General features: G+C 47.7%; 1 protein-coding gene and 1 long non-coding RNA gene across 5 annotated transcripts in view; one reads left to right on the top strand and one right to left on the bottom strand.

Moving 5' to 3' along the window:
* The window catches only part of LOC136551656 (uncharacterized), a 212,805-nt gene extending 208,481 nt beyond the window's left edge, over window positions 1–4,324 (bottom strand). Inside the window, exons 1-4 of one of the 4 annotated variants that reach the window (XR_010782644.1) lie at window positions 3,651–4,324; window positions 2,207–3,568; window positions 1,965–2,024; window positions 71–141 (exon numbers count right to left, since the gene is read on the bottom strand). This is a non-coding gene — a long non-coding RNA (uncharacterized lncRNA). Of the gene's footprint in view, window positions 1–70; window positions 142–1,964; window positions 2,025–2,206 lie in introns of all 4 variants that reach the window. The other 3 variants (XR_010782645.1, XR_010782643.1, XR_010782642.1) reach the window with 3 other exon arrangements.
* A 6,479-nt stretch (window positions 4,325–10,803) lies between these two features.
* LOC136548612 (uncharacterized) lies at window positions 10,804–12,270 on the top strand. The gene is made up of 7 exons (XM_066540076.1): window positions 10,804–10,809; window positions 10,885–10,951; window positions 11,035–11,135; window positions 11,527–11,569; window positions 11,652–11,863; window positions 11,935–12,045; window positions 12,142–12,270. The coding sequence occupies exons 1-7, from the start codon at window positions 10,804–10,806 to the stop codon at window positions 12,268–12,270; spliced, it is 669 nt and encodes a 222-aa protein (XP_066396173.1).

The following is a 12,270-nucleotide window of genomic DNA, read 5'->3' as shown; positions in this document are numbered from 1 at the left end:
TTTAGACACATGCACATGAGTGAATGATTAAAGTAGATAGGACATCAAGGTAGGCCCATGCTATACTTGCCTTGGTTCACAAACTCCTGCTGGTTCTGCTGTCGTCGAAGAACTTTTGATCTCCAACGTTCTCCTCACCGTCTGAACACGACCAACACGGCAACACACAATATTCCAGGAACATTCATGCAAAGCAAACAATCCTACGGTTAGAACAGTACACCAGTAGTATAGAAAACAAGATAAAATGTTTATGAAAAGAATCTACTTTTCACTACGATCACGTCAACGCGAAGTTCACGAAATTCGAAGCTAAAACGCGAAAGTTATGAATTAAACAGAGTTTCCTATAGCACTTTATTTAATTAAACCTAACCATGAAATTTAAAAGTTACAAACTTGATTAACAGTGGTACTAACACATAGATTATGAAATTACGAAGCTAACGCAATTTGAACGGGTCAATTCGGAGCTAAAACGAAGTTTTTATGAGCAAAACAAATCTAGTGGCATTTCTGTAAATACTGAAAACGTATTTTGGACTAAAACAGTGTACTTTACGTTTTCAAAATGAGAAAGCGTACTCTGAAAACTGCGCTAGGGACGGCGGGTTCTATTTGTCAAAACCTGGGGGTCTCTTTAGAAAAATAACCCGCGAAGGGGTATCGGACGTTCTGGGCCGTTGGATCATGGATGGGTGGTTCGGAATAGATCAGGGGGGAGAGAGAAAGGGATACCGACCGGGAACAGTGCAGCCGCGACGGCTTAGCCATGGCCGGCGGCGAGGTGGTCACCGGCGCGCGGGGAACAAGGCCTACGGGCCACGGTTCGAAGAACCGAGGGCACCGAGAGAAGAAGGGGGAGCAGGGGACCTTGGCCAGGCCGAGAACAGGGCCGGAGGACGCGGCTAAGGCGATGGTCGCCATGGCCGGCGGCGAGAGCACACGGCCGCACGTGAAACAGGCTCTAGAAGCCACGAAACAAGAATTAAACTGCACGGGGGGAGAGAGGGGAGAACGGCGAAGCTCACCGCGGTGACAAACGGGGTCGAAAACGGCTTGGGGACGGCGGTTCGCGCGGAGGGGCGGATCCCGGCGAGCGCTGCGGCGGTTGTTGCGGCTTCCTCGGCTCGAGCAATGCGAAAAGGGAGCGGGGATAGGCAGCAGGGGGAGCGAGGAAGGGCTCGGCACCCTTTTATAGAGGCCGGGGCGTGGGGGGGCGCTCCCACGATGCAAGGTGGGCGCGGTGGCGGTTTCGCCTTGACCGAGCGCGGGGCGTGCGAAGGTGGGGGACGGCGCTGACTGGTGGACCCGGGCCGTCAGCGGGGAGAAGGAAGGGGAGGCGCGGCAATGGTTGCGCCCGAGCTGGGCCAAGGGAGCGGCGGTTGTATCTTCCTCGTGCACGGGTGAACGGGAAAATGGAGCGGCAGGGAGGGGCGGCGAGGAAAAGAAGGGGCCAGCGGGGAAATGGCCAGCAGGCCAGAAATGACGAAGGGAGTGGAGGGAAAAGAAGAAATCCTTTTTCTTTTTATTTTTAGAGTTTTTCAAAAGTATTTTTCATATGGATTTGAATTCTTGTTTTCAATTTGGTCAAACCAATCATCCCAAGAATGAATATGCAGCAGCATGTATGCATCAAGAGGTTACTAACCTTATAATTGATTTTAATTCCATAAAACTATTATTTCCCTAGGTTCAATGCTCACAAAAATTGCTTAAATAAATCAATTTGGCTATTTTAGAAAAATGAAATTTTTCAGGGTGTGACACATATGCATAGCTCTAAAATAAGACCTCAGAAACTGTTGTTACTGACTTTAAGGTGAACTGAATTTCTAGCCATATTATAAACATAATAAAGAGTAATAGCATCACAAGGCGCCTATATACCTAAAAAACTAACAAGCACTGGATGTAGATAGTCATGGAGACATGAAAGCATATGATTGTCATAAAGCTCAAACCTCATTAGAAAAGAGCATCAGACTAAACTCAGCCTCCTCAGAGTCATATCCATCTTGCTGCTGCATCCACCAAATTTTGTTAACTGATCAGAATATAATACTGAAGCAGGGGGCAGTTACCTTGTTATGTTAGCAAAAAGAATATCTAACTTGGCAGATCTATTAGTTGCAGGACCAGTGCATTTGGAGTCTGAGGATGCAAGTTCAGATTGAAATCACACTGGAACATGACAAAATATTACCTTTTTAATGATCCTGGGAAGGAAAAAAGATGAAAGTTCGTCCATGTTGCAATAACCATACATGCCAACAGCTGAAAATATCTTCTTAATATTTTGGTAGGAGGGATCACCAGGAAGATTTTCTGCAACAACAATCCGGGACTACGAGAGGAAACCAAATGGATCCGTGCGCAGTCTCAAAGTTTATGAAATAAAGCAAGTGATGCAGAGAAATAAGTTAATACCTGGAGCTCCTGAAATATTCCTAGACTGCTACTTAAAAACTTGTAGGCATAACTCATTTTCTTCAGTAACATATGAAGCCAGGAACTCGAGAAAGAATAAGCATAGATTACTTTCCTACTCCATTTGTTTAAGCTTTTGTCCTTTGTTTTCAGTCAAATTCAGTAGCATAGAATGCCAGCTACATGAGAACAAATAGGCATAGTTTTATTCCTACACTGACATACCAGACCTGCTACTCAAGAACTGGTTATTTTCTAAATCCACTTGTTTATGCCCAATATAAGTGCAGGTATCTTCTTGGTATTGCACAAGTCATATCACCTATTGAACTCATAGCTACAACTGGTGCTGGAGATTCATTCATCGGAGCAGTTCTATATATAGTCTCTTTGCACTGTCCAGTCTCTATTCAAAATCAAAAGGAATCGGCTCCTAACCTGAACAAATGGTCTCAAGGTTGAATCGGCTACTTACCTCAGTGTGCTTTCCCGGCCGGGCGAGCGACTCATCACTCAACTGGCGCCTCCTCCCTCCTGACCTTTTAGATGGAGATCGGAGAGTGTCATGGTCTGGAGCAGCAGTTGCTGCTGGACATGCACTGACAGGATGGCGAGGCTCGACTCAGCGGCGATCACGGTGGCCTTGCCGCCGCCGCGGCGTGGAGGCCATAAATTCAGAAGAATGCCCTTGTTCCACTTCAGTTCTGAAACTACAGGAGCAGACATATATAGGAGAAATCAGTGTTTATTTAAAGAAGGGAAATCAACTTACAGTGGCTGATGTCGGATTAGTCTCTTAAATTCACCAAATCCCGTGAACTGGAACAAGAAAACTTCCAGAAGTTTGCAAAGCTCGCCATGAATCTTCTTGAAAGTGCTCACATTGAACCAGCAAGCATACAATTGAGCCAAATACGCATGGAAGAAGCATCGATTGAAACTATAATGCCTCTGCAAAGAGGCTCAAACCATAATCCAGGCATCTAATCGCCCACCCGTCCAATGTCATCTTCTTATGTCTCCCCCTCTCTTAACTGAGAAAAGTGATATAATTTCAATATATGGAACTCTCCTAATCCCTGTTGTCAATTCTAATCCGGCGAGACCTTGCAAGATCTGGTTCGAGATGCAGAGACTTCTATGTGAACAAAGATTAAATTTGTTTTTATAACAAGAAAGATTCAGCTATTTTATAAGGAAACAAGGGGAAAGAGAGAAACCTGTATTGAATACATCATGGAAATAGCAGACCCAATTCGATTCCGTTCTTCCTTCCAATTTCTTCATCATCAAGGACTCCTGGCGCCGCTCAGAGAGAAAGGACAACGGGACAAGGAAACCTAGCGCCGTTTGGACGGACGGGAGGAGGATGGACCGCGATGGACGCCCGGGGTGGCTGCCATTGCTGGGCGTTACCTTCCTCACCTTCAACTGCAGGCTGGCCGTGTACCGCTCCTGGGGCAGGGAGGAGCCCTATGTCCAGCCGCCGGGAGGCCGAGACGGATGAGCATCGCGAGGGAGGTCCAGCAAGCGGCGGCGCCACCGCGGCGAGGGAGGGGGCGGGGGCGTGGACGGCGAGCGTCGGCTGCTGGCCGCCGGAAGGCCGGGGTAGATGGGCGGCGCAACTGCAGCGAGGGAGGGGGCGGGGCCGCGGACGGCAAGCGTCGGCCGCCGGGACTCACGCGAGCTCGGCCGCCGAGACTCGGGAGGCCACGGCGGATGGGCGGCGCCACCACAGCGGGGTACTGGGGAGGAGGCGGGGCCGCGGTCGGCGAGCGCCGGCCGCCGGGACTCGCTCAAGCTCCGGCCGTGCGCGCGTACGGCGTACGGGAGGAGGAGCGTCGGACAGATGATTTATTTTTTAACCAAGCGAGCGAGTGGAGTGGGCCGCGTATGTTGCTTACTTTTTTTTTCTTTTTTTTTTTTGAGAAACACATCTATGGGATTTCTAATTATTTGCGTGGCAAACCAGATCACCCTGTCAGCGTAGACTTGACGTCTCCGTTTGCCTAGCTCCAAACGGCGCCAGCAGCTGGCCGTCAGCTCCCTCTACTGCTAGTGGGTCCAGCTATCAGTATCTTCTTCAAGCCATGTCCTCCTGTGTACTGTTCATCTTCTTCGTTGAGACATGGCCAGTTCTGCGCAAGGAGCGCCCCTCCACCTCGATCGTGCTCGGCCTGCCCTTGGCGACGAGCATCCTGGCAAGCGCGGCCACCCACGCGTCCAGTAGCTTCATGGTTGTGACTCGTGCCCGGCTCTAGCCTTGGAGCTCGGCCGCATGCGCACGCCGGCGGGCCGCCTCGCACTCGCCTCGGCCGCACGCCACCGCAGGGCCACCTCGTCGCTCGCCTTTGCCGCTACAGGCCCTGGAGCCGGTTGTGGGCCTCCTCGTGGCTCATCGAGCCCCTCGCGCACGCCGGCGGGCGGCCTCACCTCGGTCGCGCGCCACCGCAGGGCCACCTCGTCGCTCACCTCTGCCGCTACAGGCCATGGAGCTCGGGCGCGCACTGCCGCCCGCGCAGGCCGAGCTCACGAACTGCGTGGGCACGTCGGTGCCGCGGCGTCGACGTCCTCTTCCAGCGCGTCGCGGCTCCCTCCTCCCGCGCGCGGGCCATCCTGCGACTCCTACCGCGCTCGTTTTCCCACTCGGCCGCTACTACCATCGGCTCGGCCGCAGAGCTCGCGCGGAGTCAGCGCGGCGCAGGGGCGTTGCAGGGCGAGTGACGACGGCGTGGAGCTTGCTCGGCGTCGGGGAAGAGGCGGCGTGCCTGTGCTGGGGCGGAGCTTGCGCGGAGTCGGCGCGCCCGTGCTGTCCTCCTTGTTCGCAAGCTTCTGCACGATGCGGCAGAGCACCTGCACCACCATGAACACGCTGGCCGAGTCCAGGACTTCCCCCTCCATCGGCTGGCCGTAGGCCCTGCAGAATTGGCCATGGCCATGTCTCAACGAAGAAGATGAACAGTATACAGGAGGACATGGCTCGAAGAAGATGCTGACAGTTGGGCTCCACAAGAGGGAGCTGACGGCCAGCAGATGGCACCGTTTGGAGCTGGCCAATCAGAGACGTCAGGTCCACGCTGGCAGGGTGATCTAGCTTGCCCATAAGAAAAATGGCAAAGCCACTGTTTTCTAGGATATTTTTTTAGTTGGCAGGGCACCGAATTTTTTATTTTTTAGCTTTTTTAAAAAAAATTATAAATATGCTCCTGGAGAAAAGATTTCTAAGTCTGGACCCTTAGCTCGGTGCCATCGTTGCTGGTGCCGAGCTAACACGTCTTGGCGCCAGCGTCTCTGGGACCGAGCTCTTTGGCTCGAAGTCAATGTGGCGGTGACATGGTAGAAAGCTCGTGAAAGCTCTAATTTGGTTTTAGTGAATTAATAAAACTCTAAGTGCTAACCTAGTTTATCAAAGTGATTATGAGATAGGTGGCACATTCCAAGTGGTGAAACAAATAAAAATCATAACACGATGATGGTGCCATGATGATGATCACATGCTTGGACTTGGAGAAGAAGAAAGAAAAATAAAAGGCTCAAAGCAAAGGTATAAGCGGTAGAAGCTTTTTCGTTTTGGTGATGTAGACACTTAATGGGTGTGATCACATTTAGGATTGATAGCCGTACTATTAAGAGGGGTGAAACTCGTATCAAAATTCGGTTATCAAAGTGCCGCTAGATGCTCTAACTCATTGCATATGCATTTAGGATCTAGTGGAGTGTTAACACTCTTGAAAATATTTGTGAAAATATGTTAACACACATGCACAAAGGTGATACATACTGTGTTTAGCACTTGGGAACAAGGGTAAGAAACTTTACCGGCGCACTATACAGAAAAGACAGGGTTTCAAAGAGTGCACCGGACGCTGGCCTCAACTAGACCGGAGCGTCCAGTCAGTGAAAGCAGTGAAGACGCTGGTATCGGTCTTTGATCGGACGCTGGGTCACTTCGTGACCGGACGCTGACGAGGTGCGTCCGGTCCTGCTGACATGGCAGCGCACAGAGAAGAGGGTGACTGACCGGACGCAGGGTGAATCCGGTCAGAGGTGACCGAACGCATCCGATCGCGAAAAATTATTTCTGGATGCTTACTGGAAACGACCGGACGTTGGGGTCCTGCGTCCGGTCACTTCGAAGCAGCGCGTCCGATCACAACTTAAATGTACTGATGACCATTGAGATTGAGCGATCAGCGTTTGAAACACGAGTGGAAAACACAGGGCTGGCGGTATAGCCCATTAGTGTTATGGTTAATTAGAGATAAGAGTCGCTTGCTTAAGGGTCAAGTAAGTCTTGCTTAGCTGTCAAGTAAACCTCTCTATATAAGGACGGAAGATATATCAATCTAATCAAGCAAGAATTAAGAAGGAAATCCCTTCCCTCTTGCTCGGCCGTGGGCAAGGCCCATAGCCTGCTTTCTCTCTCCTAGCCCCAGCCGCCACATAACAGCCGCTGTGAACAGTACCCACGGGTACTGTAACACGGCAATCGCCGCCGCTCCCTTGGCTCGCCCTCCTGAACCCTAGCAGCCACATAACATCTGGTATCGGAGATGCCATGTTCCAATGAGCCGCTGCCGGATCCCTTCGCCAAGGTGCTGGCTGACATCTACCAGCAGCTAGCGTCTCTCTTAGCACGTCAGGCGTCTCTCTCGGCGTGTCAGGCGTCTCTCTTGGCGCGTTTGGATGCTGTGGAAGCCCGACAATCGATGACCACCATCACCACCATGCCACCGGTGTTCCCCTTGGCTTGCCTGGCTATGGGCCGGCGACCCCCACTATCACCATAACAGGTGCCCAGCAGATCCAAGCTGAGGGCTAGAAGTTGCAGCAGATTGAGCAGCCGACAAACATCGCGACGAAGCCGGCAGGGAAGATGCTTACCCGCCAGGTGTCGACGGCAATGCACATGCATGCTGCTGCGCGCGGCCTCCTAGCGCGTCATTATTTGCCTGGCCTCAAGGGCCACGTACGTCACCTCCCTCTCTCCCTCACGCTCGCCTCACGCACGCACGCACGCCGCCGCCGCCACCACAGTTCATCACCATGGCTCCCTCCTGGAAATTCCCACCTCGTCCTCCCATCTCATATCAGTATGCTCTTTGCAGCCGTGGTAGGATCAAGGATCCTATCAAGGAAGATGATTGTAGTTGCTTATCTAATAGTTTTAGACACTTACAATGGCGGAGCTAGGGGGGCCAGCGGGGGCCACGCCCCCCCCCCCCCCCCCAACACTGCTGAAATTTTTTAGTAAAGCCTCCGCAGACCGCAGGCCTCCGTGTCCTTCAGGCTTCAGCTCCTATTCCCATTGGGCTTTAATCGTTTTTCTTCTCCTGTTCCAATTGGCCCACCGACCACTGTGCCTTCAGGCTTCAGCTCGACTTCGCCCTCGGTGCCATCATTCCCAGACGATGCGGCGGCCTCTAGCCTCGATGCCTCGCATAGTTGCACGCGACGCCGGCGCTGCGGACCCTGTGGTGGTTCCTCCGTCGGCTGCGAGGAGTGCCTTCGCCGTCTCCGCAGCTTGCAGCTTGCCCAACGAACGACGACTGCCTTCGCCGTCTCCGCCGCCGCTGGAGACAGACAGACAGTCTGACAGTGTCACAGTGCGTCCGTCCACCCGCTTCCTGCTCTTCCTGCTTTGTCTCCTGAGGCTCGCCTGAACACCGGCGTCCACGGACCACGGTGCGTCGGTGGCTCGGTGCCCCCTTCTTCCAATACTGCCTTCTTCGTTATTCCTCTGCTAGCTTACTTCTCTGCTGCAACTTCTTCATCGGGCTCACACTCATATTTGCTGCCTATTGGTTCTGCAGGTTGGAGTGGAAATGTGGAATTGTTTCAGTAGGCAGTAGGCAGTAGGCTGTAGCCTATACGGCTATACTCTATAGAAGCTACAAATATTTTTCTGAAGGATAATCATGGTACTCAGAAAGAGGACACTAGATTCTTTTTACAAGAAGAACGTTGGTGTTATTTGTTCTGACGAAGAGACACCTGAAGATGAAATTGCTAATTGGCTTGCTGCACAACAAGAAGAGGATGAAAAAGATGAAGATGTAGCAGAGGAGACTCCAAGGCAAACAACAGCTAAAGCTCAGAGAGTTAGTTGTGAAGGTACAAGTGTTTTAATGGTAGAGCGTGATCCAGGCTTGCGTTGCCAAATTTGGGATTATCCTCCAGATGAACAAGACCAAGTTATTAGAGCATATATGAAGCACGGTCCGTACCAATTTATTAAAGATGTGTACCCTCCTTCAGGTTCAAAGAAACATCCACGCAGATTTCAGTTTAATTGGTTCAAATCTTTTCTTTGGTTAGAGTATTCACCTACAAAAGATGCCATCTTTTGTTTTCCATGCTTCCTGTTTTCAAAGAAACTAGTTGGAAAAATAGGATCTAATGCATTCACAGTGAAAGGATGTAGAAGTTGGAAGAAAGTCAATGATGGATCAAACTGTGCCTTCATGATTCACATGGAAAAAGATTGGGCTCATAAATACAATGTTCAGTGTTATGAGAATTTAAAGAATCAGCCATGACATATTGTACATGCAGTGGAGAAGCAAACAAATGAAGAAATAAAAAAGAATAGACTCCGTCTTCGAACATTAATTGATGCAGTCCGATGGTTAGCATTCCAGGCTTGTGCTTTCAGAGGACACGATGAATCTGTTGACTCAAAAAACCAAGGTAATTTTCTTGAGATGGTAAAACTTTTAGCTTCTTATGATGATGAGGTAAAGGCTGTGGTACTGGATAATGCTCCATTGAATGCTAAATACACATCACCACAGATTTAGAAAGAAATCTTGGACCTTATGGCTAGTAATGTGCAAACAGCCATTCGTAATGAAATAGGTGATGCTAAGTTTTGCTTGATTGTTGATGAATCAAGAGATGAGTCTAGAAAAGAACAAATGGCAGTTGTTATTCGTTTTGTTGACAAAGAAGGCTTTGTCCGAGACTGGAAGTGGTGCTAACTAGATTAGAACCTTGCATCGTCGTGGGGATACTAGATGGAGCTCACATTATGATTCAATTTGTAGTCTTTTAAAGCTTTACAAGCCTACATTTCTAGTATTGAAAGATATTGCTACTGCTAAAGGTTCAGGAAGCACACCTGCTGGACGAGCAAAGGCTGCTGGTGCTGTTAAATTAATGATGTCATTTGACTTTGTTTTTATTTTGCATGTTATGAAAGAACTCATGGGCATCACAGACTTACTTTGCAAAAAGCTACAGCAAAAAACTCAGGATATTGTCAATGCTATGGATGATGTGGCCACTACCAAGAAATTGATCCAAAGTTTAAGAGATCATGGCTGGAGTGCCCTTCTTAATGATGTGACATCATTTTGCATAAAACAAGGAATACAAGTGCCAAATATGAATGCCTTCTATGCGGACTATATTCGATCTCGTGCTGAGAATGAGCTATCAGTTGAGCATCACTACAAATATGACATTTTCACAGTTGCTATTGATCAACAATTACATGAGTTAAATATCAGGTTCAGTGAACAAGCCACAGAGCTTCTCGTTTTGTGTACATCTTTGGATCCTAGAGATTCATTTAGATCGTTCAAAATTGATGATATTTGCCTGCTAGCTTCAAAGTTCTATCCTGCTGATTTTTCTGAACAAGAAAGAAATAACTTGAAACATCAATTACAACATTATGAGCTTGATGTCCTCGCAAATCCACAGTTCCAGAATTTATCAACTATTGCTGATCTATGCCGTCGACTAGCTGAAACTAGAAAATCAAATGACTATTATTTGATTGACAGGTTATATAACATCCCTCATTTTTTATCTATTATCCCAAATCATTTTTGTAGATGGCAAATACTAAGCATTTTTTTCTTTGACAGATTGATTCGGCTTGTTCTAACTCTACCAGTTTCGACAGCTACGTCAGAGCGGGCATTCTCTGCAATGAAACTTGTGAAGACAAGACTCCGAAATAAAATGGGAGATGAATTTCTGAGAGATTGCTTGATAATATACATTGAGAAGGAGATTGCAATGGAGTTCACAACTGATAATTTCTATGAATTTCTGAGAGATTGCTTGATAATTTCTATGATATGAAGACACGCAGAGTAAGACTAAAATGAAAAATGTTAGTTTCTATGAATATTTTTGCTTGCAGTAACTTTTATGTAATGAAAAATATGAAACCATCACTTTATATGAGATATATTTGGTAAAGTATATCCAATCTTCATCTTCCTTTGGAGTTCGATTAAAGCAATCTATTAATTAAACTTGGCTGGCCCCCCTGTCTAAAAATCCTGGCTCCGCCACTGGACACTTAGACATAATATTGTGAATTTCATTGTTGCAACATCTGAATGAGGCTTTGGGCCCATGCCTGTGTACACCGCTGGTCATTGATATCTCCTTGTGATGATGTTAAACTAAATCAATTTTCCTTCTCAATCTTATTAGGGGAGAGTGAGTACATCTGATGTGTTTGGTGTCAAAGACTCTGATTGGGTCCCAGGAAAATATGAAGGTGAAGACTAAACACAGTTTGTTCTTTACGTCATATTTGTATTTATTTGGTTCTGTGAACTTGAGCATAACCATGGGCACCAGGTGGGTTGAAGCTGTGGGAAGGTTCATTAGACTTGGTGAAGGCCCTGAATTCTGATATCAAAGAAGATAAACTGAGTCTAGAAGGCAAACATGTATTAGAGGTGCAATGCTTGCTCTCAGGTTCATGGTTATGAATGTACCATGTGACTCTCTGATTGTTAATTAAATTCTTTTTCTACTGAAATCACTGAGACTTACTTTTGGTGCAACATTTCCTCTTTTCTGTAATAAGGGATGCAAGCGGCTTTGTCTGCGATCCTGCAAATATGCCATTTTTATGCGGGTTCCTGCATTTGCGGGCTCACAGACAAGCCTTGTATCCCACAGTGTATATATACTTGTGAACAAATGAATCTGCACTGATAATCTGTGGTAGAATGTCCAAGTGACCAAATTTTTCGACAGAATTATTCAATGAAACAGTTGTAAAGTAGGAAACCAATGTGTTATAAGCAAGCTACTTATATTAGCTACTTTATTTTGATTTTTTAGCTTGGATGTGGACATGGCCTCCCTGGCATTTTTGCAGGTCTCAAGGTATTTCCCTTGATCCTTTCCTTTCTGGCATTTTCAAATAATTCCTCGTGTATATTGATTTTTCAAAAACTCGAACTGTCAAGGTGCTGACCTAATTCATTTCCAAGATTTCAATGCCGAGGTGCTTAGGTGCTTGACTATACCAAATGTAAAAGTCAATCTTTTCAAGGACTCATCTGAAGGAACTTGTACATCTCGGATTTTTTGTTTCTTTGCTGGTGATTGGAGTGAAATGGATAAGCTACTACTTTGCGGGGATGCTAAGCCCCCCCCCCCCCCCCATACCGGAACAGTGGAACCTCCTGTGGAGCCCCTATAAATTTTTAGGCAAAGTTCTATAGTGTAGGGGGGCTGAGACTTAAGATCGAGCAGCAGTGTTGTTCAGCCCCCCTGAAATATTTTCTGGATCCGCCGCTGGCTGAGACTGTCTACGCGCTATCTTCTCTTCTAAATCTCTACAGGCTTATCAAGAAGGTCAACATTCAAAATTTTCATTTTGCTGAATATTCTTTCTCGAACATTAGGATTTGCTTAATATCGTCTTTCTTACACACTGAAAGCTTTCTGCAGTGCTTGCGCTACCCTGGGGGTGTGGTTTACATGGCAGGGAAGAAGCATTACTTTGGGGTAGGTGGTGGCACAAGGCAGTTTCTGCGCTTGGTTGAAAAAGATGGTAAGTTGACTGTTTTTTCTGACTAG

This window comes from Miscanthus floridulus, chromosome 4 (assembly GCF_019320115.1).
Source record: "Miscanthus floridulus cultivar M001 chromosome 4, ASM1932011v1, whole genome shotgun sequence".
In the NCBI taxonomy this organism is placed as follows: domain Eukaryota; kingdom Viridiplantae; phylum Streptophyta; class Magnoliopsida; order Poales; family Poaceae; genus Miscanthus; species Miscanthus floridulus.
The sequence above is the reverse complement of the archived record's forward strand: the minus strand, read 5'-3'. Positions and strand labels throughout refer to the sequence as shown.

Bases quoted from the DNA above. Each gene is read 5' to 3' on its own strand.
- LOC136548612 (XM_066540076.1), top strand. The intron at 11,136-11,526 runs GTGCAATGCTTG...TTGATTTTTTAG, and splicing joins AAGGCAAACATGTATTAGAG to CTTGGATGTGGACATGGCCT. The intron at 11,864-11,934 runs GTGGAACCTCCT...CTGAGACTTAAG, and splicing joins CCCCCCCCCATACCGGAACA to ATCGAGCAGCAGTGTTGTTC.